At 41.8% G+C, this 27140-nt stretch overlaps 1 protein-coding gene across 1 annotated transcript in view; it reads left to right on the top strand.

The window, feature by feature from the left end:
• Nucleotides 1-27140, top strand: part of CSMD1 (CUB and Sushi multiple domains 1) — a 1628138-nt gene that overhangs the window by 1273765 nt on the left and 327233 nt on the right. Inside the window, exons 19-23 of the mRNA XM_061134533.1 lie at nucleotides 1427-1543; nucleotides 3134-3349; nucleotides 7847-8035; nucleotides 16779-16948; nucleotides 23408-23564. Coding sequence (XP_060990516.1) covers nucleotides 1427-1543; nucleotides 3134-3349; nucleotides 7847-8035; nucleotides 16779-16948; nucleotides 23408-23564 — 849 coding nt within the window. The remainder of the gene's footprint in view (nucleotides 1-1426; nucleotides 1544-3133; nucleotides 3350-7846; nucleotides 8036-16778; nucleotides 16949-23407; nucleotides 23565-27140) is intronic.

The following is a 27140-nucleotide window of genomic DNA, read 5'->3' as shown; positions in this document are numbered from 1 at the left end:
CTCACCTGGTGTAAGATGGGTGTCTTACGCCTGATAGTGTGTATATGCTGACGCTACTTTCTCCAGCCATCCCTCTCTCTCCCTCCCCACTGTGCCCACAAGTCCATTCTCTACATCTCCGTCTCCATTCCTTCCCTGCAAATAGGTTCATCAATAGCATTTTTCTGGATTCCATACATATATACATTAACATACTGTACTTGTTTTTCTCTTTCGGCCTTACTCCACCCTGTAGATCCATCCACCTCCCCAGAGCTGACTCAGGCTTTATGGCCGAGTTGTACATATGTCCTGCATCTTCTTTATCCAATCATCTGTTGTTGGACATCTGTGTATTATAATACAACATCCATTCATAGTATCAACAGCTAATGTCTTGGGTATTTAATACATATGGACCCTGTGAATTGTGTTCTATGAAGCCAGTTGTTACAAACAGATACCCTAAGAGATGGCTTTTATCACTATGTTCAGTTTTAAGATAAGACAGATGTGCAGGAAGGAGGACGAGGTACCCGTCAAAGACCAGAGAGTCAGAGACAGGTTGGCATCTGAACTCATCGCGTTCTGGCATCAAGGTCTGAGCCCTGAAACCTCCACAGGACACTGACTCCCAAACATCTCGGCTTCCTCCCTCAAGTGATTATGTACAACTTTCTTTTTCTTCTTTCAAAAATGAGACCAAGACATATTGAACAGGGCATATGTTCTTGTAAAGGATTTAAATTCAATGAAGTGCTTCCAAGAATGCTGGCAGCTCTAGAGGACTGGAATCATTAAGATACAGAGATGTCGGTAGAGATGGAGAAATTTATTATAAGTTGACTCACATGATTACAGAGGCTGTGAAGCCATCAGATCTATGGTCAGCCAGCTGGGGACTCAGGGGGCCCCAAGGGTGTGAATTCCAGTCTGGAGGCCAGTGGCCTGTGAAAGCCGCCAGGCAAGATGTGTTCCGTCTTGCTTATAAGACACTCAGCCTTTTCGACCTCCTCGGGCCTCTGACCTATTGGAAGAGGCCCACCCCCTCCAGGGAGGGTCACCTGCTCTCCTTGGTCCGCCTGTTCCAGTGTCACCTCAGCCAGGAGCATCCTCACAGACGCACTTGGAATGAACTCAGGTCCAAGTCTGTGTATCCTATGATGCAGTCATGCAGACGCATAGACCTCACCATCACAGGAGGGTTCCGCTTCAGCTGGTATAGCCTACTCTGGGGTGTCTCTCCAGGTTTTGTACTACTTAGGTCTTTGTATATGAACTGACACATTGCGGGCAGAATGAAGTTTTTGCTTTGTTTTATTTTTCATGGAGGTGACCTTAAATATTCTTTTAGTCCTTGTGCAAATTAAATGCCACTTTAAAAGTATTTTATTGGAGCAATCATTGTGAAACTTTAATACTAAAATGATCTCTCTTATTATTTAAGCCCTCTGTGGAGGATACATCCATGGAAAGAGTGGAACAGTTCTTTCTCCTGGATTTCCAGATTTTTACCCAAACTCTCTAAACTGTACATGGACCATTGAGGTGTCTCATGGAAAGGGTAAGAATATTACAGATTTCAAAAATATAAAGTAATTAACTAGATGCAAACATGGGAACAAAAAAATATTGATATGTAAGTAAGTAAGATAACTAATTTCCTCATATATGTTTTGATTACTAACTGATTTTTAATAAGATTCTAAAATAAAAATAATCTTTAAATTATTGGTACATTCAAGCAAAAGTTGATTCCTTATTTTATTCTCTATTGATCAGATAACTTGAATTTATGCCTGTAAACATAAGCTTGAAAATCTGGTGCAATGCTAAAGAAAAGAGGCATGCATTATACAAAATATGAATAACACTTAAATAAAAGGAGATAAATAATTATCTAACTTCTCATTTCCATGATAAATCTAAGCCCCATTCTTGTACTTGCCATGTGTTCTAACTCTGATGAGTATTATTACACATAATGAGTAATTGTATGCTACGGAGAACTTGGCTTTGAAGGAAATTGAAAAAGAAAAAAAAAAGAATAAGCAAGTTATGAGTGACCAGGGTTTTGTAATCATAAAAATAAATATTTTTATTAAAAAGATCTGTTCATGGTTAATTATATTCACTATGTATAGGAATTCAGAAATAATACTTTGTGGGTATAGCTACTAGGGGATCATGTGCCCAAAGAGCCACATGAAACTAGGATTTCACAACTCTCTTCCCTCACTTGTGTAAGTTTCTATATTAAACCTCCAAGCCTGGTGTTTCTAAAGGACATGTTTACTAGCAATGGGAAAGTGGTCTGGTCCTTGTCTCCTCAGTCACAAATGCTTGTCCTGAGGGGCTCTGCACATTTCATTGAACCCTCCTGCCGAGTTTAGTCATGTATTTATGTCGGAACCTGCATCCGTAGCTCTCTGTATATCCATGTGTCTAATCTGTGTCTGTATCTATACCTATATACGCCTAAAAGAGAGAAGAAGGAATAAACAGCAAAACCAAATGTTTCGGCGTATATAGGTATAGATACGACACAGATTACCCATTCTCTGTACTTTTCTTTCAAACTTCATAATTCAGATTGCATTTTAAGATTGATTTTGATTCAAGACTTTGATGCCTAGAAGGAATTTTTCCCCAATTATTGATTCTATCAATATCCGCTTTACTCCTTTCTCTGCTCTTTCTCTCTCTGTCTCTCTGTTTCTCCATCTCTCTCTCCTGCTCACTATCTGCATCTCTGTCTCTCTCTGTCTCTGTCTCTCTGTCTTCCTCTCACTATCTCTCTCTGTCTGTCTGTCTGTCTCTCTGTCTGTCTCCCCCTCACTGACTTCATCTATCTCTCTGTCTCCCTCTCACTGACTCCATCTCTCTCTCTGTCTCTCTCACTGACTCCATCTCTGTCTCTCTGTCTCCCTCTCACTGACTCCATCTCTCTGTCTGTCTCTCTCTCACTGACTCCATCTCTGTCTCTCTCTGTCTCCCCCTCACTGACTCCATCTCGGTCTCTCTCTGTCTTCCTCTCACTGACTCCATCTCTCTCTGTCTCCCTCTCACTATCTCTCTCTGCCTGTCTGTCTCTCTCTCTCTGTCTCTCTCTCTCTGTCGTCTCCCCCTCACTGACTCCATCTCTGTCTCTCAGGAGTCCAGATGATCTTCCACACCTTTCACTTGGAGAGTTCCCACGACTACCTGCTGATCACTGAGGACGGGAGCTTCTCGGAGCCAGTGGCCAGGCTCACGGGCTCGGTGCTGCCTCACACCATCAAGGCGGGTTTGTTTGGAAACTTCACAGCCCAGCTTCGGTTTATATCAGACTTTTCCATTTCTTATGAGGGCTTCAACATCACGTTTTCAGGTACTTTGGGGTCTTATCTTCTCTGGCAGTAATAGTACCATTGTGTGAAGAAGTGCACACGTGTGTGTGTGTCTGTGTGTCTGTGTTTACAGGTAAACGGCTGACCAGTGGGAAGGTCTAGTTGGTGTGGAGGAGGAGGTGAGACCCAGGGGCAGCTGCCTCGCAGCCCCAAGACATTGTTTGCCACACATCAACTGTAAATTCTCATCCCCGCAAATTTGCTAATATCACTGCCTTCTCAGTCTCTTGTCATCAGTGCTACCAAAACCTCTGAGGACGCTGTCCTTACTGGGGAATGTGCTCAGAATTCACTGTGGTCTTGTTGTTTTGGGTCCTACCTTCCAGGAGACCCAGTATTTGTGATGAGAGCCACCTTTAGGATGAAAAAAATGTGACCATGTGCAATCGAGGATGAGCTTCTTATTGACCTTAATGCCATCATTAAAGCAACAAAACCATACTCCAAAATTAGGAAACATTTTCACCTTTATTATAAAATATAGATAATACTTGTGAGAGGTTTATGTAGTTTCAGCCATTGTCTGTATGTGTTAAATTACTAAGAATGGTATTAATATATTTTTATAGGTGAGAAAAATCAGTACAGACAGTTAACTGGTCAAACATGTGGGGGATAATTTTAATCACTTAAACAGTGTTCCACAAGCATCAGGGTCAGATGTCCTGCTGGGTCTCAGACACACCCCAGATGACAGAGGCAGTCATAGCTCTGAGATGACTGACTGGTGTAAACAATTGTATTAATTTCCATTTGTGTATCTGATGATTTGGCAAAGAAAGTGTTTTCCCACATCATGTTTCACTGCCCAGAACTAAAGTAGTTTTCTTAAGGTGGTCTCTGAGTCCTATAATTACAAATAGTTTCTTCTATTTTTATTGTTCCAGTTAATTCCCTAATAATTTTTGATGCCACTCATCAGATTCTTTGCTAAAATATCTGAATATTTATGTTATCTCCTTTTCTGAGGCTAAAACTCTTTGTAGAAGTATTTCCTTGGTCCTCTCTTTCACATCAAGACAATTACAGTCCAATATCTTACACACAGTAGGAATTAGTTGTTGTCAATAAACACTTACTAAATATCACATGATCATTAAAATATATAAAATGAAATATATAAAAGCTTTTTTAGCTTTATTGAAGTATGAATTTCAAGTTGAAATATTTTTTTTTAAAGACTTCTTAGGGATTTTAAGATGCTCTGAATGATTTTCTACTCCCTGTAATTATGACCAGTTGCCATTTATCTTAATCTGACTTTGTTGATTTTTCCTGTTATTTCACTGCATTAATAGAGCTTTCCAGACAGGCTCAGACTACTTGGTATCTTTGAAATTTGCTGCAATCAATGGTAATCATGGAATTGGCCACTTTCTATATCAAAGACTTAAATCTTCCTAACGCTAATACCTAAATCCGTCCCTCTGTGTGATCTCCCAGGGTAGATCTCAATTAGAATCGCCGTTAGACTCTCACTCCACTCTCTTCCTCCTTTCATCGTGATCCAAAATGAATTTAAGCAGAATACTCCAAAGACAGAAGTTGGCAGTGGTGCCTGTCTGTGGATCTGTGCCGTAGATGTTTCTCAGGAGTCTGTGCAACCTCTATCCATTCTGCACCATCTCCTTAGTTCCATCACTCCCCACACACAGCCACAAGGAGGCTTTTGACTCCAGGAGTCAGAGGACAGGTGTGAAGTTGGCTGTCTCCTTCCATAAACTCCCTCAGCAACAAAGCAAGGGAATAAGAACAACACACACTTTCCTGTGTCTTTGTAGCTCTTTGGGGCAGTTTTAAAGTATTTTTAAATTTTAAGACCAAAGTGGCAACACTTTTTGAGCGTATGTAACAATTCATGTGCACACAACCCATAGAACGCAGTCTATAAGACTTGCACAAGGAGTCATGTTTGTCTGTACTCTATCACACATGCACACTCAGACAGTCAGGCTGAGAACAAAATACGCTGAAACTGGGCTGTGAATGATTGCCAGTGACACTAGCACAATGGAGTTTATTTTTTCTGCCCAAAGAAGTAACAACTTTATTGTGCAAATGAAACATTTGCTCATCTGAGGATTTTTCAAATATTTGTACCAAATCGGTATGCTCTTATATCTGGATTTTTTATTCCTTGTTAGTCTGGTTTGTTTCTGTCTTTTTCAGAAAGTTTATTGAAGTGACTTCTTAGAAGGCTCAGTGGGTAAAAATCTGTCTGCTAATGCAGGAAACACAAGAGACCTGAGTTTGATCCCTGAGTTGTAAACATCCCCTGGAGAAGGGAATGTTTTCCCGCTCCAGCATTCTTGCTTGAAGAGTCCCATGGACAGGAGAGCCTGGTGGGCTACTGTCCATGGGGTCACAAAGAGCAGAACACGCCTAAGCGCACATGCACGCACAGACATTAAAGGATCATTTGACAATTTTGTCTCCCAGTCCCTGCAGATAATGAAGGGATATTGGGAGAGAAGAACTCAGACAAGAAGTCATGTTTGTCTATACTGTATCACACATGCAGTTTGTCTATACCGTGTCACACATTATCTGTCCCTGCAGATAATAAAGGGATATTGGGAGAGAAGAACTCAGTAGTCCAGAATGTTTAGGTCAGGCTGTCTACCTTCCCGGATCCATCTGCTCTACCTTGAACATCCATTTCTGACCATTCTCTGTGTCCACTTACTATTCCAACATCCCTTCACCAGGTCTCCTATGATTCTGCCTTCTGAATGCCAACTTTCTGTGAGTTCACGTAATTTCCTAGTCATTCTCTTCCAAAGATGAGAATATGGGCAGCTCAGTGCCTTTACAGATGTGGTTTCCTCTTCATTCAAAGCCTTTATTTATCCCTCACCAGGCAAATTCCTCCCTTCAGAGGTCCAGTACTATCTGTTCCTCTTCCTAGGAAGTCTACCATTATGTTTTGGTATGACAAATAAATATTTATTGGGTTGAATTAAATGATAATACTTTTCCCCTTGCTGGGTCATATTAAAAATAAGTCACATTAATGATCATATTTCCAGAGTGACCAGAATAGTTTGAATATGTTAGAGATCCAGAACAGAGTTTTTACCTAAATGAAAAACAGGACAAAGACAGTGTGGCCAGCATGGCACTCATGTGTTGACCAGTAAGTTGGGTGAGACAAGGGAAAATGGGGAAAGAGATTTCTTCTTATGAGGTCAGGACACCAGTGGTAAAGCTTGTGGGTGATGGGAGTAGAAAACATGGATTAAAATTGAGAAATACTGGGGGAATGATAGTTGAATTTATTATGTTTATTGAGAATACAGAATCCACAGTTAAGAGAGCTGGAAATCGGGAAGGGGAGACAATTTGTTTTCAGAAGAACCAGCACACTTTCCCCACCACCTTAGGAAAACCTGTCTTTGTCTCCCCTTCATTTCGATAATGCTCATTCTTTAACTGTCACATTAACTTCTTTGAAACTCTTTCTGTCATTCAAATCCCTGGTGGTGGTCACCATTTGCTCCTATCTGACTAAGCACTGGGCATTAGACACTGAAGAAAAAGACAAGAAGGAGAAAAATGGTCTGAAGGATGGATCTTGAGACCAATGACACTGCAGATGCAACTGTACTGTTACAATTGAGGCTTGAAAGAATCAACACCATAGAATGAGACAAATATAAAGTATTATTAGCACTGGTATTTTGTACATTTAATCCCCAAATGCAGCAAAACACCAGACATTAATCTTTTTTTTTTCTTGATTACTAAATTAGCACCTTCTTCCTGAGTAGTTTGCAGAAATTTCCAGCAGTTTCCAGAACATTTTCCACTGCATTTCAATAAAACATGGCTTAAAATTTAAACATAGGCAGGTTACAGTTTTGCTGTTCCATACTGAGGTGTATTTTAGGGTTGGAATTGGTTATGATAAATTTTCCACCAGCAAAACTCTGTGACGTTGCTTTTAGTTTCTGCTCCGCTGGGTCTTGTTTATCCAAATCACCTTTAAGAAGAGGACAGTAACTGACTTCCACAATTAGATGTGTCACTAGACAAGTCCATACTGTTAAAGTGACAGTTCTGAACGGATCAGGTTATTATAATGTTATACATCTATTTTTTTTTTAATATTTACTTATTTGCCTGCACTGGGTCTTAGTTGCAGCATGCAAACTCTTAGTTGCAGCATGTGAGATCTAATTTCCTGACCAGGGATTAAGCCTGGGCACCCTGCTTTGGGAGCACAGATCTCAGCTACTGGACCACCAGGGATGTCCCTACATCTACATTTTTAAATACTATAAGTTATTCCATTTGTCATGTGAAAACCCACAGTACAAAAACAGCAATCCATGTGACAGTCACAGCAGAGTCTGGGGAAAACAATATATGTCTAGTGGTTTACTTTTAAAAAAATAATAGCAGCTTTTGATTCTTGCTAATTGATGTTTGAGTGTTTACACAGATTCCCACATGTGCTCTGTCCCTTCCTGTCTCAGAGTATGACCTCGAGCCATGCGATGACCCTGGCGTCCCTGCCTTCAGCAGAAGAATTGGCTTTCACTTCGGAGTCGGGGATGCACTGACCTTCTCCTGCTTCCCGGGTTACCGCTTAGAAGGTGCTACCCAGCTCACGTGCCTGGGTGGGGGCCGTCGTGTGTGGAGCGCACCTCTGCCAAGGTGTGTGGGTAGGTGGTCACACGCTTTCATTTCATTCATCCAGGGGGCAGGGCGTGGTGCAGTCAGCGTGCAGGGCCCCCGGGGCCAGGGGGGCGCCGCTGGGCCGGACAGAGGCCACTCCACTTCCCAGGGCAGGGGGATGGGAACCCCTCTGGGCTGTGGTTGCCTCATTGATAAAGCCAGCCCCTTCCAGCTCTAAAACCTCATGACTGAATAGGGGGGAAGCTAAAGCCTGTGTCAAGCGTAGTAAGGAGGAAGAATATATATATATATAAACATATATACTGTGTACCTGGGACAAAAGAAAGAGCAAAAGCTAGAAGTCAGGCTGTATTACCACAACCTTTGACAATTCTGTTGGTTAAAAGCAGTGAGCCTCTCCTGGTGACAGTTTAAAGTACTGGTTTTCTTGTTTCTTTTTTTTTTTTTTTTTTCATTTATTTTTATTAGTTGGAGGCTAATTACTTTACAATATTGTAGTGGTTTTTGTCATACATTGACATGAATCAGCCATGAATTTACGTGTGTTCCCCATCCCGATCCCTTCTCCCACCTCCCTCTCTACCCACTTCCTCTGGGTCTTCCCAGTGCACCAGCCCCGATCACTTGTCTCATGCATCCAACTGGGCTGGTGATCTGTTTGTCTTGTTTCTTTACACTTTTATGAGAAGATTGTGCATACTCCTGCAAAGTGGGCGTGCCAGCAATTGTAATGCTGGATTAGCTTTCTCCCTGTGTTCTCGAGGAATTCAAGCAGTCATTCTGTAGAGCTGTATGAATCTTTATTTAGGTATTTGGAACGAGGCATTGTGCTGAGACTGTGGAATCAGGATGCCCATTCCGTGGGGTGTGTTTGTTGTTAACCTGAGCCTGTGCCGCTGTGAGGAGTTGAGCAGAAAATCGATCTGGTGGCTCAGAGTTTAAACACGGAAGCTTGGGCTGAAGGTCTGGCCAGTCTAGTCATTAGCTCCAGGGCCGTGTCTGGCGCCTGCCCTCTGCAGTGCTGCTAAGCATGAGAAGAGCTTGCAGCCTGTCCTTTGGAGCTACCAAGCATGGCTAATGTCACAGCATTATGGCATCTGCCTAGTGAGGACCCTCGGACCCCTTAACTGTGAGCCTTCTGAGTTCTTCAGCAGCCCCTGGTACCCTCCAAGCACCTCTTACCAACTGATACACTAGAGCCTGGTGGGCAAGTTGTGAAACTGAAATTTCATAACCCGTAAAAATGCTGAATTGTAAAAAAAAAAAAAAAAAAAAAATGCTGAATTGTTAACTTAGTAGACCATACTTTTCCCAAAGCACAGAATCTCTTTAATTATTTAGAAATATTATATGATTCAAAAGTCAATGCTGTCTTTTTGTGTTTCAATGTGGCATAGACGTAGGGTAGTGAGGACTTTAATATAGACAAATGAACATGAAGTGTATCTCTCTGCTTCTTGCCGGGGTACATATCTGACCTTTCTATGATCTCCTAAAACAGTAGTTCTCACTTTTTTTTAAGTTATGGATTTTATTTGAGAATTGGATGCCAATTTTGAACATGGCCTAAAGAAAAAGGAATACTTTCTAAGAAAATAATTTTCTAGATGATCCTAGATGTTCCCAGAGTTGCCTAGAATCCATTTACCTCAAATTAGAAATTACTGAACAAGATAGTTAAAATCTGGAGGAAAAACTCCCAACCCAATGAAGTTCAAGATTTATTCCCCATATGTAACATTGTCTATCAATTATAATATTCTATTTGCATTTATTCTATTTTATCTAGATCCATTCTTGTTATCTGGGTTTTTGCATTGTTGCCTTAAATGTAAAATGAGGAGCAACTAGGGTTGAAATAATAGTTAATATTTCTAGACCAGCACAGCTCTGAACTTTTTGCATATGTCAAATCCATTCTACAGATGGGAACACTAAGAACCTAAGACCTTTGCTCACCAGCACAGTCAGCAAGATTCCAACCCTAGGCCTTTCACCCCAGCACTGAGACAGCACAGTGGCTTGGGCTGAGGCTGTTCTGTATTTTTCCTATTGTGCTTTACCAGCTGCTCCCCAAATTTCCTTCCAGCCCATCTGGCCACAAGAGACCTTTGAATAACCATGTTATTGTTCAGTCAATAAGTCATGTCCAACTCTTGTGACTGAATTAAACACTACAGCTTGCCAGGCTTCCCCGTCCTTCACTATCTCCTGGAGTTTGCTCAAAATCTCATTCATTGAGTCAATGATGCCACCCAACCATCTCATCCTCTGTCACCCCCTTCTTCTCCTGCCCTCAATCTTTCCCAGCATCAGGGTCTTTTCCAATGATCCGGCTCTTTGCATCAGGTCAGCAAAGTTTTGGAGCTTTAGCTTCAGCGTCAGTTCAGTTCAGTTCAGTTCAGTCACTCAGTTGTATCCAACTCTTTGAGACCCCATGGACTATAGCACGCCAGGCCTCCCTGTCCATCACCAACTCCCAGAGTTTACTCAGACTCATGCCCATTGAGTCAGTGATGCCATCCAAACATCTTCTCCTCTGTCGTCCCCTACTCCTCCTGCCCCCAATCTTTTCCAGCATCAGGGTCTTCTCTAATGAGTCAGTTCTTCGCATCAGGTGGTCAAAGTATTGGAGTTTCAGCTTCAACATCAGTCCTTCCAATGAATCTTCAGGATTGATTTCCTTTAAGATTGACTGGTCTGATCTTGCTGTCCAAAGGGACTCTCAAGAATCTTCTCCAACACCACAGTTTGAAAGCATCAGTTCTTTGGCACTTACCTTTTTTATGGTCCAATTCTCACAACCATACATGATTACTGGAAAAACCATAGCTTGGACTATGCAAACTTCTGTCAGCAAAGTGATGTCTCTGGTTTTTAATAAGCTGTCTAGTTTTGGCACAGCTTTTCTTCCAAGAAGTAAGCATCTTTTAATTTCATGGCTTCAGTTATCATTTACAGCGATATTGGAGCCCAAGAAAATAAAGTCTGTCACTATTTCTACCTTTTCCCCATCTATTTGCCATGAAGTGATGGGAGCAGATGCCATGATCTTAGTTTTTTTAATGTTGAGTTTTAAGCCAGCTTTTTCGCTCTCCGCTTTCACCTTCATCAAGAGACTTTTTAGTTCCTCTTCACATTTTGCCTTTAGAGTGGTATTATCTGCATATATGAGGTTGTTGTTATTTTTCCTGGCTATCTTGATTCCAGCTTGTGTTTCATCTAGCCCAGCATTTCACTTGATATACTCTGCATATGAGTTAAATAAGCAGGGTGACGACACGCAGCCTTGTTGTACTCCTTTACCAATGTTGAACCAGTCTGTTGTTCCATCTTTGGTTCTAACTATTGCTTCTTATTCTGCCTGAATACGGGTTTCTCAGGAGGCAGGTAAGGTGGTCTGGTATTCCCATCGCTTTATGAATTTTCCACAGTTTGTTGTGATCCACACAAAGGCTTTAGCATAGTCAATGAAGCAGATTATTTTTTTAATCCCCTTGCTTTTTCTATGATCCAGCAAATGTTGGCAATTCGATCTCTGGTTTGTCTGCCTTTTCTAAACCCGGTTTATACATCTGGAAGCTCTAAGGTCATGTGCTGCTAAAGCCTATCTTAAAGGATTTTGAACATTACCTTGCTAGCGTATGAAATGAGTGCAATTGTATAGCGGTTTGAACATTATCTGGCACTGCCTTTCTTTGGGATTGGAGTGAAAACTGATGTTTTCCAGTCCACGGCCACTGCTAAGTTTTTCAAATTTGCTCACATACTGAGTGCAGCACTTTAACAGCATCATCTTTCAGGACTTGAAATAACTCAGCTGGAATTCCATCACCTCCACTAACTTTGCTTGTAGTAATGCATACTAAGTCTCAATTGTCTTCACATTCCAGAATGTCTGATTTTAGGTGAGTGACCATACCATCTTGGTTATCTAGGCCATTAAGACCTTTTTTATATAGTTCTGTGTTTCACTGCCACCTCTTCTTAGTGTCTTCTGCTTCTGTTAGGACCATACCATTTCTGTCCTGCACTGTGCCCTTCTTCGCATGAAATGTTGCCTTGATATCTACAATTTTCTTGCACAGATGTCTAGTCTTTCCCATTCTGTTGCTTTCCTCTACTTCTTTGTGTTGTTCATTTAAAAAGTCTTACTTATATCTCCTTGCTATTCTCTGAAACTCTGCATTCAGTTGGGCATATCTTTCTCTTTCTCTTTTGCCTTTTGCTTCTTCTCTTTTCTCAGCTATTTGTAAGGTCTCCTCAGACAACCATTTTGCCTTCTTACATTTCTTTTACTTTGGGATGGTTTTGCTCACTGCCTCCTGTATAATGTTATGGACGTCCTTCCATAGTTCTTCAGGCACTTCTGTCCACCATATCTAATCCCTTGAATCTATTTGTCACCTCCACTGTATAATCATAAGGAATTTTATTTAGGTCATACCTGAATGGACTATGTTTCCCCTACTTTCTTCAATTTAAGCCTGAATTTTAAGCAATAAGAAGTTCATGATCTGAGCCACAGTCAGTTCCAGGTCTTGGTTTTGCTGACTGTATAGAACTTCTCCATCTTTGGCTGCAAAGAATAGACTCAATCTGACTAACCATATTTCCGAGGGCATTAAAACCCAGCAGGTGACCCACGTGGCACCTGGGAGTTCTCCTTCCTCCCTTCCCCTCTTTCTCCATATCCAAATAGTGGTAGTTCTGAAGAGTCTGCTTCCCCCAGAGCTCCTCTCCGCCTGGCCTAGGGAAGCCTTCATCTTCACATCCTGACGACGCCCCTGCCTCCAGGACTGTCGCCCGGGCGGCGGCAGCCCCGGAGTGATCTGTCTGAATTCAGAGCCTCCCCCATCTGTCGCTTAACAGAACTTGAGGCAGCCTGCGGAAGGGTCAGTGTTATTCACTGGCAGACCCTGGGACTTCCCACCCAGCTCACTCGTGTTGTTGAGCTTAGGCACACACCTACAGTCCCGTACACGTTGTGCAAGAAGCGGACTTGCCTGGTTCTCTTACCTGCAGGCCTCTCTCTTCACTGCTCCTTACTCACAGCGTGCACCCCCTTTTCTAGACTGCCCCTCCTCATTTTGAACCCCCTCCATGCGGCTCTCTCCACCCTGCTTACTCCCCGGCCGGAGAGGGACTCTCCAGGATCACCATCTGAGCCAGTAAACCTGTCTTCTTATCTCTGTTTCCCCCGCTAGCCCAAGCTCTGGGCCTTACTCAGTAAATGTTTGTCAAGCAATCGTGATTTCTTTCAGAGGTGCCTATCTTGATCTCACAGTTTGATTCATTGGCACTCTGTGTCTATCTTTCTTCCTTCAAAATCATAGAAATAAGAATAGCCTATCCCTAGACCAGAGCTGCAGATCCACTCTGAAGATCACACCCTGGAGGAAGGCCAAGCACGCTGCTTCACCTTTCCCTAATAAACGCCTGGTTATTAGCAGAACTTTGAGTGGACACGGGGCTGAGAACTGCCCTGACCTGCATCCCGTATGTGAAGAAGTGTCACGGTGAGATTAGGAGGCACTGTGGGCTTCAGTAGTGTTTAGGGGAGCAAGTCTTCAGCAACAGAATTTGAATCCAGATCAGTGTAAGTAGGCAGATTGCGTGCATGCTCAGTCATTCAATCATATCTGACTCTTTGAGACCCGGTGGAGCCTGCCAGGCTCCTCTTTCCATGGGATTCTCCAGGCAAGGATCCTGGAGTGAGTTGCCATTTCAGCATATATTTTCACCTATTGTGTTACTATCAAATAGTAAATTAATATCCCTGATAAAGTATCTGTTAATATTGAATATTAATGCTTACAGACAATATGGTTAGTGCTCTGGGTGTGGACTTTGAGCTTCCAAAGCTGTGAGAAATACTGATCAATGCTGTCCTTTAAGCCTCTCATCTCTTCTGTTACATCACCCAGAGCTGCTAAGACAGCCTTCACAGGTTGATGCTTTTGTACAGAAGAATTAACTGAAAAATCAATTGACTCCTTGCTATTTTTTGAAGTTACTTTTATAAGTTTAGCTCCATTACAGAACTCTAAATGACAATTCAATTTTAATTACAGTTTCAAGAGGTTCTTTATTAAAAAAAAAAGCCAATGATTCATTTTACGGGAAATTATATTCTTTCATCTTAAAGTCATTTTAAATGGATTATGGAAAGAACTTAAAATTGACACATTTAATTGCTCCAGGAATGGAGATTTGCAATGGATGTCTGAAATCAAGTTCAAAGAATTTCTGAAATTCTGATGACTTGCATTCTTTAAGTTTCTGAGCACCTGCTTTTTTACTGTTTGTCATATTTCACTGAATTATCTCCTATGGGATAGTCTTGGGCTTTGGAGCACTTACTCAGTCTTCTTTACACATTCCAGTTCTTTCATTTGAAAATCTGTCTTTGTGCACTAGGATATTCAATTGGAAATAAACTTAAGTCATTAGCCTGCCTCACAAACAAGATCCTGGTGCAGACGTTCCTGTTCCATGGCAGGATATTTTGTGGAGTGTTAAGATGCTCAGTCATGACAGCCTCATGTTCCTACTCTTTTGGAGTCATATATTCACATGCGTTTCTCGTGGGTTTCTTAACATCTGTAAGCATAATTAATAATAAATATTGTACTTTGACAACATAGTGTGGTTGTTACTAGACTACCTGAGGTTCAAATCCCAGCTCTGTCAACCGCCCACCCTGCCCCATGTGATCTTGAGCAGGTTAATTAACCTGCCTCAGCTTCCTCATCTGTAAAATGGACTTATCATTGATATTGACCTCATGGAATTGTTTTCTTTATTTAATGATATAACACTTATAAAAATGCCTTCAGTTCAAGTGACAAATAGACCAAAAGAAGAATAGATTGCTGTACCCAGACAGGCAAAATCTTATACTTTTTATCGACCCTTTTGTTGTTCAGTTGCTGAGTCGTGTCCAACTCTTTGCAACTCCTATGGACTGCAGCATACCAGGCTTCCCTGTCCTTCACTATGTCCCGGAGCTTGCTCAGACTCACGTCCATTGAGTCAGTGATGCCATCCAACCACATCATCCTTTGTCTTACCCTTCTCCTCCTGCCTTCAGTCTTTCCCAGCATCATAAGTACTTATTTGATCTTCCAGTGTGTTCCTCTAGACTGGGAATTCTAGAATTTGTTTACATGTCCATTTTCACACTATGACTCTTTCCTTTAGAATCTTTGGATTCACTATTTTCTTTTAGTGTATGTCCTCTTTTCCAAACAGCCATCTATCAGGTCACCTCTGTGCTCCAAGCTCTCCAGGAATCCTGGTTCCATGACTCCCAGACACCCCCTGCCATCCAGCCCAGTCTGTGTTTGCAGCCAGATCTAAGTTCTCCCAAATGTTCCCCTGCTTCAGTCATGCCCATAAGGCCCATAAAGCCACTTGTGCTTCTTTCTTAATGTTTTCTCCCCCATTTCCCATAAAACCCCCCTTTATATCCTTTTGGAGGGAAAGGTAAGGGCAGGGGAACCAAGTTCTCCTGTGTTTTCTCCCTGATTCTCTTCCTGACTGTCATATGTGGAGACATCCTGAGATTCAAGGGCACAAATCATCTGGACCTGATCCTGAATCTCCAGCTTTTTCCTTCCATTATCAGGCCAGGGAAGCCCCACTCCTGGTACAGAGGAGGACTTCAGTTATTTTCAGAGAGAGACTGGGCAGTCAGAGATTTATGATTATGAAGACGGGCACGCCTGGGACATTGCCAAAGCTGTGTGACCCTCAGGAGGCCCCCCTTAAACTGAACCCTGTCCTGCTCTCGCCCCCATTACGTGCAGGCATTTTACTTATTTTCAGTTTCCAATTTGATCATTACTCTTCACACTCAGGCTTGTTTTGTTGGAATTTTAAAAATCACTGTGCTTATCACATAGTGTGGCTGATAAGTTATTTCATGCAGAGTCACATGGAGCGAATTCTTGTCACACAAGCCTACACACACACACACACACATGCAAACAGACACATGGACACTCAGGGCAATTTTATCTTGTTATGGTTGTTTTAGACACTTAGAGTTTTAGAGGTTAGCCTAACACATTCACTTTCATTGGTGAGGAAACGGGTGCTGAGAGTCTAGGTGACTTTCTCTGAGTTGGCAGAAAGTTGAGGGCTATATTTGTTTTCATTTTTACTCTAATTTAAGTTCTTTATGCAAATTTGGGTCTGGAGGTGAACTTCCCTCTCCTTTCATCAGGAAAAGGGGAAAAGAATGTATTTTCCGCCATCAAAGCGACTGACAGTCAGACAGGCTCAGGACTGTGACACAGCAGTGGGGGACTCGGTGGTCTGGTCCATGGTGAAAATCTCTTTTAAGTGCATCCAGGCTGAGGCCACGGAATGCCGGCAGGGGGAATTGCGTGGACATCACTGTGGAGTCGGCACATTGGGGTCGGCAGGGGCGCTTCACGAGGCAGAGCTGGGGCTCAGAGAAGTGACCATCAGGGGTCAAACAAGCTTATCTGTTTCACCCTAGAACTCTTTGCAGGATAGGAGGAAGAGGCAGTCTACTGAAAGAAACAAGAAAATCTTGAAAATGGGATGAATGGGGATATCTTTCCTGACCAGTTGGTAAAACAGTGAAAAGAAGTAATTAGTCTATAAAAGCAATATGTTATCAGCAGACATACATTGAGAGAGAAGAGGGCTGCCATGATTTTAAAGTTTTTATTTATTAAAATCAGTAATTCCACTTTTGAATCCTCTTTCTTTTTTTTAATGTCCTGTTTATTTTAGCTGAATGTGGAGCAAGTGTCAAAGGAAATGAAGGAACGTTACTGTCTCCAAATTTCCCATCAAACTATGATAATAACCATGAGTGTATCTATAAAATTGAAACGGAAGCTGGCAAGGGGATCCATCTCAGAGCACGAAGCTTTCAGCTATTTGAAGGAGATATTCTGAAGGTAAAAATAATTTTCTTTAATAGAACTCCGTCTTTCCTTCGCAAAGAATAAATAGGATCTTGATCCAGCTATATCATAGATATAGATACATACCTATATATACCTATATCTTTATATATACACATTTTTCCCAATTTGCTTGCCCAACTGGTTTGAGATAGTGGTCTCTATCATCATGTGTATGTGGACTTTAAAATATCTGAGTCTGTAATGCTCAGTGTATCTTAGGCATATTTTTTTAAGATTTTTAAACCTTAGTTTTCTTATACATAAAAGCATGCAATGGTGCCTACCTTTTTTGCGATGTTTTGAAGATTAAATAATATAATATAGATACATATTTGTAGCCTTGTGCCTAGCTCACACTAGGAGTTGTATTAGTAAAATCTTGCAGGATCCTCAGACCAACCCTTTCTGCGGTCCCTCTTGATTTGCAAATGTGGTCACGACAGAGCATCCTTCAGAGCTGGAAGGATCTTGATGTGACAGTGGAAACAAACCTGGCCACTGTCCTGGGACCACAAAGCCGGGTGTATGTGGAGAAGCTACACCAGGAGGAGGCAGTCTCACACACAAGGCTGAGCTATGTTCACAGAACTCTGGGGTGTCTGAGGCATGGGGCCAGCCACAAGGGTCAGTGAAGTAGGTGATTCTTAGCCTCAGAGCCTCGGGGAGCTGCTCTGGGGCAAAGGGCTGGGGGTTCAGACCTGCACACCACTCACATTCCAGATGGACTCAGGAAAATGGGCAGAGAAATGGATCCAGGGCACCAGGTCTTGCCTTGATCTAAAAATTTTAGCTCCAACTGCAAGTGCCACCAGGCTCCTTCTGAAATACTTCCCGTATCTCCTGAAACTATGTCAGGAAACTGGGGACCTCCCTGGGTCTAGGGTCTGAGTAGTTGGCACTTGCAGCCTGAGCCTCAGGGAAAGAGAGTGGCTTTGAGCAACAGAGACCACACTGGCCACCATCCAGCCTGTCCACAGCTGGTTCCGAGGGACTGAGCACCCTGTCCACCGTCACAGCTGGTTTACAAGAGGGACACGTCTCATTCCCTTTCTGAAGTCCGAGGGTGCCCAGTCACATGTTCTTCTACGCAGATACGCACAGCGTTCCAGCTCAGGGCCAGTTAACTTGACTCACTCGAAGCTGTGAGCATTGAGAAGCTATGCAAAGAGCCTGCTACCGGGTGGGCCCCAGTGCCCTCCAGGGGTGTTCTCTGTTTGCGTAGTGGATGAAGGGGATGCTGGCAGTTTCTATCATGTGCACAAGTCTAGAGAAGCTTCCAGACGCAAGTGCTCCCTTCGTCCAAGTCCACCCTTGACCACAGTTCTAGGCCATAATCTAGAAGACAGATTTTATTTTAGCTGTTCTTTCATTGTAATGGTCTTTCAAAAAAGCTCATGTTGGCAGCATGAGTCACTGTAATTGAGAAGTGATTTTCAGGTATAAACTAAAATATCCTCACTGATCTAGAAAAAGTTAAAGTTGAATCATACAAAACTGTTTTCTTTGCTAACCTCCCACTCAAGATGTCAGCAAATTTGGGAAATACAGCAGTGGTCACAGGACTGGAAAACATCAGTTTTTACTCCAATCCCAAAGAACGGCAATACCAGATAATACTCAAACTATCATACAGCTACACTCATTTCACACGCTAGCAAGGCCATGCTCAAAATCCTTCAAGCTAGTCTTCAAAGTATGTGAATCAAGAGCTTCCAGATGTACAAGCTGGATTCAGAAAAGGCAGAGGAAGCAGAGATCAAACTGCCAACATCCACTGGATCAAAGAAAAAGCAAGGGATTCCCCCAAAAACATCTACTTCTGCTTTATTGACTACACTAAAGCCTTTGACTGTGTGGATCACAACAAATGTGAAAAGCTCTTAAAGAGATGGAAATATTAAACCACCTTACCTGTCATAGTGTACAGTGAACGGTGCCGGATTCCTGATCTCCGAAAAAGTTTTAGCTTCAGGACCAGGGACCAGGCTTGATCACACAAGAGCTTTTGTGTAGCAGAGTTTCATTAAAGTATCTAAAGGAATAGAGAAAGCTTCTGACACAGACATGAGAAGGGGAACAGAGAGTGCTCCCTCGCTAGTCTAAGCAATGGAGTTGTATACTTTTTAAGTGGTTATTATAATAAATCAAAAGAATGTCTCAAGGTTGTAAAGATCTTACTAGACCCACTCCCATAATTTACATTTAAAGATGACAGAATTAGAACTAACAGTATAAAGATCTTACAGGACCCACTCCCATAATATACATTCTAAGATAAAAGGATTAGTCAGAAGGTTTTCAAGAAGGAGAAGCTGTCCTCAAGCAGGATACATTGTTGTAATATAATCCTTCGTACAGAGTTTGAACTGAGTTGTTTGTTGTGTAATCATCAGTTCCAGGCTTAAAGAAAAAAAAAAAAAACTATTATGTGACTAAGACTAAGGAATGTAGAGGGGAGAAAGGCTTTTGTCCTTTCCTCCTCCTTGAGAATTCCAGGCCCAATCTCCTCCTCCGGGACCCCAGATTTTTTATCAACCTAGCTAAAAATTGACTCTGTCACCTGTATCCTGAGAAACTTGTATGTGGGTCAAGAAGCAACCTTTAGAACCAGACATGGAAAAACAGACTGCTTCAAAATTGAGGAAGGTGTATGACAAGGCTGTATGTTGTCACCCTGCTTATTTAACTTCTATGTAGAGTACATCATGCAAAATGATGGGCTGGATGAATCACAAGCTGAAATTAAGATTGCCAAGAGAAATATCAACAGCCTCAGATAGGCAGATGATACCACTCTAATGACCAAAAGTAAAGAGGAACTGAAGAGCCACTTGCTGAGGGTGAAAGAGGAGAGTGAAAAAGCTGGCTTAAAACTCAACATTCAAAAAACTAAGATCATGGCATCCATTCCTATCACTTCATGGCAAATAGAAGGGGAAAAAGTGGAAACAGTGACAGATTTTATTTTCTGGGTCTCCAAAATCACTGCAGACTTTGACTTCAGCCACAAAATTAAAAGATGCTAGCTCCTTGGAAGAGGAGCTATAACAAACCCAGACAGCATGTTCAAAAGTAGAGACATCACTTTGCCAACAAAGGTCCGTATAGTCAAAGCTATGGTTTCTCCAGTAGTCATGTATGGATATGAGAGTTGGACTATAAAGAAAGCTGAGCACCAAAGAATCGATGCTTTCTAGTTGTTGTGCTGGAGAAGATTCTTGAGAATCCCTTGGACAGCAAGGAGAACAAACCACTCAATCCTAAAGGAAACCAATCCTGAATGTTCATTTGAAGGATTGATGCTGAAGCGGAAGTTCCAATACTTTGAAGTTTCAGTACCTGATGTGAAGGCCACCTCATTGGAAAAGACCCTGATATTGGAAAAGACTGAAGGAAAGGAAGAAGTGGGTAGCAGAGGATGAGATTGTTAAACAGCATCCCCAGCTCAATGGGCATGAATCTGAGCAAACTCCATGAGACAATGAAGGACAGCGAGGCCTGGCATACTGCAGTCCATTGGGTCACAAAGAGTTGGACATAGCTTAGCAACTGAGCACAACATAACATACAGCCTTTAAGACAAACTTTTAAGAACAATTAATATACTTTGGTGCAGGTGACTGATTAGAGACACTGCATTAAATATACACTGATGAGTATTATTAGAATGGAAGGAAGCAGATCATGTGCATTTGTGATTGTGTTCTGTTTAAACTTGTTGATTATAATAAAGAATCAGAACAAAATCTTGCATACCACATTTAATCCCAGAAAAACTGTCAGTTATCTGAAGTGCTGAGATATTTTGCAAGCAAATATTTTATTGAACATGCTAATAAATATCAAAGTTTTAAATTTCCTGTGGGAGTATCTTAATTTTAATTAATTTTATTGGCATATAGTTGTGTAGTTTCTACTGTCCAGTAATGTGAATCAGTTATATGTATACATATATCCACTATTGATACTATATTTAAAATAGATAAGTAATGAGAACCTCCTGTGTAACTCAGCTAATGCTATGCTCTTTGGCAACCTAAATGGGAGGGAAATCCAAAAAAGGGGATATAGGTATAGAGATTGTCTTAATTTTTGATCTTAAATGCTGTTTACATTGCCCCCATATAAATAGTATGATCCAATCACAAAGGCCACAATTTTTATGTATACAGCCTCCCGCACACATAAACATGATGTTTCCTTGTTTTGAATGGAAAAATCGTGTAAGAGAAGTATATTAGTAGTTCTAAGGAGAATGCCATGGTAAAATATGTAGTGGAAAGAGAGGTTAGTTTTGGAAACAGCTCTGGTGGGTAGCGCCTGCAGGCCTAGGGATGGTTTTGGCATTGTCATTCCAGGATTCCTTGCGATGTTTTCTAGAATTAAAAACCAGTGCTTTTGCCCTCCAACACTATCTGGGTTGTTGCTTGTGATACATGCGAAGCATGAATCCAGATTTTCAACTTGAGAGAACTGACAACATAATATCCACACTAGTCAGTTACTTCTTCATTCAGAGATTTGCACTGTCAAACCCAGTGCTAACTGCTGATGATGTAGACAGATAAGACAGAATTACTCTTCTGCAGAAGCTTGTAGTTCAGCATGGCAGCGGGTCGTTTTCTGTGGTTGTAGCTGAGAGGGTCCTGGGCACTAGCCACCGTCTGTGTGAGCTATTAAATCTCAGAGAAAAATAAATAAATAAATGAATCTCAGAGAAGCACTCAGACAAGCCAGAACCAATGGAGGTGACCAGCAGATGATGCCTCAGAGCTTTGAGGACCAGACCTAAGTGTGTGTTTATCTGCTTTAATGCCCCCTCCTCTCTACATATTCTTGTGGATCACATGGCATGTGGGGTAACGTAAGACCTTGCTGGAGAGGCCTGGACACTTTACTTTCAGCCAGAATGCTCTGGATTTAAAAGTCTGTATAATCTGAGTGTCAGAAACTAAAGCATCTACATTAAGCCAAAGAATGATTTGTCCAGTAGTAGCTTGACACTAATAAAGGGTATTTGATTCTCCTACTCGAGCATGTATAGAATTAAAATGCAATCCAATCGTGATCCATAAAGTTAGTTCTTCCCAATGCGTCCTCTCCATTTAGGAGTGTGTGAAAGTGTATGTCAGTCTGTCAAGCAGCATTCACGGTTTCCATGCACATCAGAAGAGTGATGGGAGAAGAAGAGGAAGAGTGAATCTCTGTGAGGGAACTAGATAGCTCTGGCGGAGGGGTTGGGGGGGGTGGCGCTACCAAGTACTGTGATATGCTTTATTTAGTTAGGATTTTTTCATCAAGAAAAGCTGAATGTTCTCCAGTATGATGTGATACATTTGCATTCTTTCTTCTAAAAAGCACAGATCCATACCAGTGCTTCTTTGCCATGAACACTCACGATGTTCCAAGAGGCAAGTGGCCGAGTCTCTTCCATTAAGCGTTCCAGTGTTGACCACTTACTGGTGGTGTGAGGGCTCAATACTGAGCTCCACTAAAACGTGAACACAGTTTTTCCAGCATTAGGAAGGTTCTGTCCACGCCCTAAGACCGTTTGACACAGTCCCCTCTGGGGCAATGTGGCTGGCGCCCCTGTGCTCCCAGTGTGGGCCTGAGAAGGTGCCGTTTCCTCTCCCTCGGGGCTTCCCTGGTGCCTCACATGGGAAAGAACCCTCCTGCAGTGCAGGGGACCCGGGCTGAGTCTGTGAGTGAGCAGGATCCCCTGGAGGGGGAGATGGCTCCCCACTCCAGCGTTCTTGCCTGGAGAATCCCATGGACCCAGGATCCTGGCAGTGTACAGGGTTGCAAAGAGTCAGATACAACTGAGCGACTCACACTTTCACACTTTCCCTCACCTGTGATGTCTACTCAGAACCAAGCCCAGCCCACTTGCCTCCCAGACACTCAGGCTGTCCACTCAGGCTGTACACCCTCCTAGAAAGACAGAGTCAACCTCAAAGTGCTTCAGAGCAAGACCAGACACTGATTCCCATTATGGCAAATTCAAAGCTGGAGTCGCCGCAGGCACAGGGATGGGAAAGTGGGACAAGGCTTCGGAGCCACAGCCTGTGGCACGTTCCGATGGGAGGGGAGACATCCGCAGAGAACCGCGACACGCGCTTTCAAACTGTGTACACGGATTGGGAGGAGGAGAGGAGAACGTGGTAGCCCCTGGGACCGGGAAATGCAAACGCGTAGTGATTCCATTTTACATAAACAGAGAGAACTCAGCATGATGCAGATAAGTGACCTGGACACAAATGGAATCTTTTGTCTTTAAGGTAAAGGTAAAAGAGAAAAAAGGATGATCTGGCAGTGTCCACTCAGCTTTCAATAAACTGTGTAGCTTTCTAAAGAAATGCATAAAATCGTGTGTTTGAAAGTCTGGATTTCTTGTTAAAATTGCTGGCGTATGAACAGTGATGAGGGTGCCCGTGCTGTGGATTTCCTCAGGTCTACGATGGAAAGGACAGCTCGTCGCGGCCCCTGGGCGCCTTCACGAGGAACGAGCTGCTGGGGCTTGTCCTGAATAGCACCTCCAACCACCTGTGGCTGGAGTTCAACTCCAATGGATCCGACACGGACCAGGGCTTCCAACTCACCTACACCAGTAAGTGCCCTGCGGGCTCACCCTTTCACCTTACTCTTACTTTCTCAGGATACAGCTGTTACTTCACTCATATGGTATCTTTTAAATATCAATTTTTTTTCCCACTGGGCCCCCTCCTGTGTTTTTGGATCTCTGTTTATTTCTGTGAATTGTTGAACAGGCCGTAAATTTAGACACATTACCAGAAGCAGGAGTTTGAAGCGTATTTATTTAGACATATTCAAATTCTCTTAACATGGCTGTACTTGGAAAGAAAATATCATGACATTGAAGAGATATTAGGGATAAAATGATTGTGATTTAATGCACCTGACAAAAATTCATAGACATATGTATGAAAGATTTTGAATGAATGATACAATTAATAGTAATAGTCTTTGAATGCCTACCACACATCAATACTTTTCTTTTATACCTATTAGATCCTATACATTATGTAATATAGATTACATGTGTATAAAATATAATAAATAATTTATACATATAAATGCACAGGTACACACATATGGGGGTGTGTATATATACATATCTCAACTCTATGTTGTAAGTACTTTCTTCTCACAGCTAATTTCCTATGAGAAAACTAAACAAAGTAATTGCAGCGTGTGTCCAGGTTATCAGGTAATGAGTCAGTGGAACCAGGATTGGCTCTGTAGCTCACAGTTTTTGTGTGTTTTTTTAAACTTCTTAAAGTAAGTATAAACCAGTTAGCAAAATTGTGATAGTTTCAGGCGAACAGCAGAAGGACTCACCCGTATATATGTGTGTGTGTGTGTGTGTGTGTGTGTGTGTGTGTGTGTGTGTCCACACTCCCCAAAGTCCCCCCCCATCCAGGCTGCCACGTAACATTGAGCAGAGTTCCCTGTGCTATACAGTAGGTCCTTGCTGGTTGTCCATTTTAAATGTAGCACTGTGTGCATGCCCATTGCAAACTCCCTAACTATCCCTTCCCCCCATCCCTCACCCCTGGCAACCATAGGATTGTTCTCTAAGTCTGTGGAGCTCACAGTTTTAAGCAGTATTCTTGTGCCCCCTATTAATATAATTAATATAAGTTAATATGGAAATGCCTTTTTTAAAAGAAAGATGAATTTGAACAAGACAAAGGAAGGTAAAATAAAGGAGGAGAAGTTGTGCTTCCACAAAGAGAAGCTGGCAGCGTGATAACTGTCGTTTTAGCATTTTTAGTTCCGGAAAAATAAACTTTAAAAAGTAGCTATTTGGTACGGGTAACTAATTAAAATTGAGTAGTAAATTAACTAAAATGCTTAAAATCTACAAGACAGCCCAATTCTTCACCAATCTGATGGTTAAAAATCTTTGTGATACCAAATACTATGGCATAGGAAATTAAAATTTTTGGATTTTTGAGCATGAAAGTATGTTAATGATTATCAAGATTGATTCCTTATTTGACAGATAAGCAAATGAAGGCCTGAAAAAGATAATAACTATCCCAGACACAATGCTAACCCAGATACCTTAAAGGAAGATTAATTGCCTCAAATCCCCCTTGGTAGGTGAAATTGCATTTGAAGAATTATAAGCCTTTTGGGAAAAACAGCATCACAGTCTCATGGACATGATGAGAAAGCAAATGTTTCACTTTCATAAAAATAACCATTTAAAAGACTCCATGAAGTGAAAGCATATTAGTTATATTGTATGCAAATAAATTGCTAGCAATTATATTATAAAATAAATGTATGGTTATAATTTTTGTTTACTAGAATTCTACTTTTCAGAATTTTATGCTCAAAAAAATTTCAAAGAGTTCTTGTCAAGCCAGTTTGCTACGCTTGCAGATAAAATGTAAACCATCCTGATCTCTTTTTATTCCTACTGTGAGTTTTTCATCAAATGCTCATCATATGTAACTTATTGCTTGTATGTGTCAATACTCGCTTCCCAGCTCTTACACTGGTCTCACAGTTTAGAGGAGCATGGGTACTTGAGAAGGAGAACAGTGTGAACACTCTCCGGGTAACTTTCTGAGTTTACTGGAATAAGGGCAAGCCCCGGGACACCTGGGGCTTTGTGTTGCTCTAGCTTCGCTGACAAATCGTGCTTCTTATGACTCTTTGTCAACGAAGAGCTGAAAACCTCTCCTCTCTCTCCCGTGCATCTTCAGGACTGAATTCTTGGTGCCGCCCTGGTGTGAGGGTTACTAAGCTTCCTAGAAATGTATCGTGTTTGATACTTTATACCACATTATTTCTCAACCCTAGTTACTCTGTCCTATTTTCCCTCTAATGATTTCAAAGGAGAGAATTTCTTTAAAAAAAAAAAAAGAAACTTTTTATTTTATATTAGAGCATAGCTGATTAACAATGTTGTAATAGTTTCAGGTGAACAGAGAAGGGACTCGGCCACACACATATCCGTTCTCTGCCAAACTCCCCTCCCATCCCGGCTGCCACATAGCATTGAGCAGAGTTCTCTGTGCTATACAGTAGGTCCTTGTTGGTTATTCATTTTAAGCACAGTAGTTTGTACATGTCCATCCCAAACTCCCTAACCATCCCTTCCCCTTATCCTTCCCCCCGCAACCTAAATTTGTTCTTTAAGTCTGTGAGTCTCTTTTTGTTTTATAAGTCCATTTGCATCATTTCTTTTTAGACGTCACATATAAGGAATGACATATGGCATTTCTGCTTCCCTGTCTGACTTACCTCACTCAGTATGATAATCTCTAGGTCCATCCATGGTGCTGCAAATGGCATCATGTTATTCTTTGTAAAGGCTGAGTAAAATTCCATTGAATATTGTGCTATATATATATCACATCTTCTTTATCCATTTCTCTGTCAATGATTATTTAGGCTGCTTCTGTGCCTCAGCTATTGTGAACAGTACTAGAGTGAGCACTGGGGTGCATGTAGAAGAACAGTAACTTTCAATTTATGAAGATTCATTTCATATAGTCTCATGGTCATGCAAAAGACATCAGGAAGCAAATTCACACCTGCTGGGGTTTATAGTCACTTACTGAGATGGGGGCTACTGAACTGTTTCCAGAGTTCTGACGTCCCCTTTATTTTCCCAGTGGCAATGAAGAAAGCCCATATACCCTAAGAACCTGTGACTGGGGTGACGTTAGAGGTTGTAGGCGTCATCTGTGTGTCATGCTCACCTTCCCTTGTCAAGAAGAGTGGCTTTGATGTGTTATTCCAGTCCCTCCAGCCAGCACGTGATGTTTGTCCCTCTTTCTCCATGTCACTCTCCAGTCTGTTAGAACCTTGGCTTCTCCTCCCATTTCTGAGTAACTTTGAGAAACTTTGAAGCTGTGGATCTATTCATGGGCACTTTCCAATTATGTGAACTTTATTTTTTTTTTTAACACAGCAGCACAAACTTTCTAAAAGAATAAGAAAGAAATACTGGTGACAGTCAGCATTCATTTAGCCCGTAGGTGAATCAACTTGATGGAGTAGCTCTCTTTCCTGCCTGTTTTCCCTGTTGGCCTTCACCTTCAACAACACAGATGCTCCCTGGGTACAAGTCTTGTTTCTGGGATTTTCCTGGAGCTAGAACACACTGCCAGATGGATAAAAGGTATTTGTAATACAGAATGGA

This window comes from Dama dama, chromosome 32 (assembly GCF_033118175.1).
Source record: "Dama dama isolate Ldn47 chromosome 32, ASM3311817v1, whole genome shotgun sequence".
Lineage (NCBI taxonomy): Eukaryota > Metazoa > Chordata > Mammalia > Artiodactyla > Cervidae > Dama > Dama dama.
The sequence above is the reverse complement of the archived record's forward strand: the minus strand, read 5'-3'. Positions and strand labels throughout refer to the sequence as shown.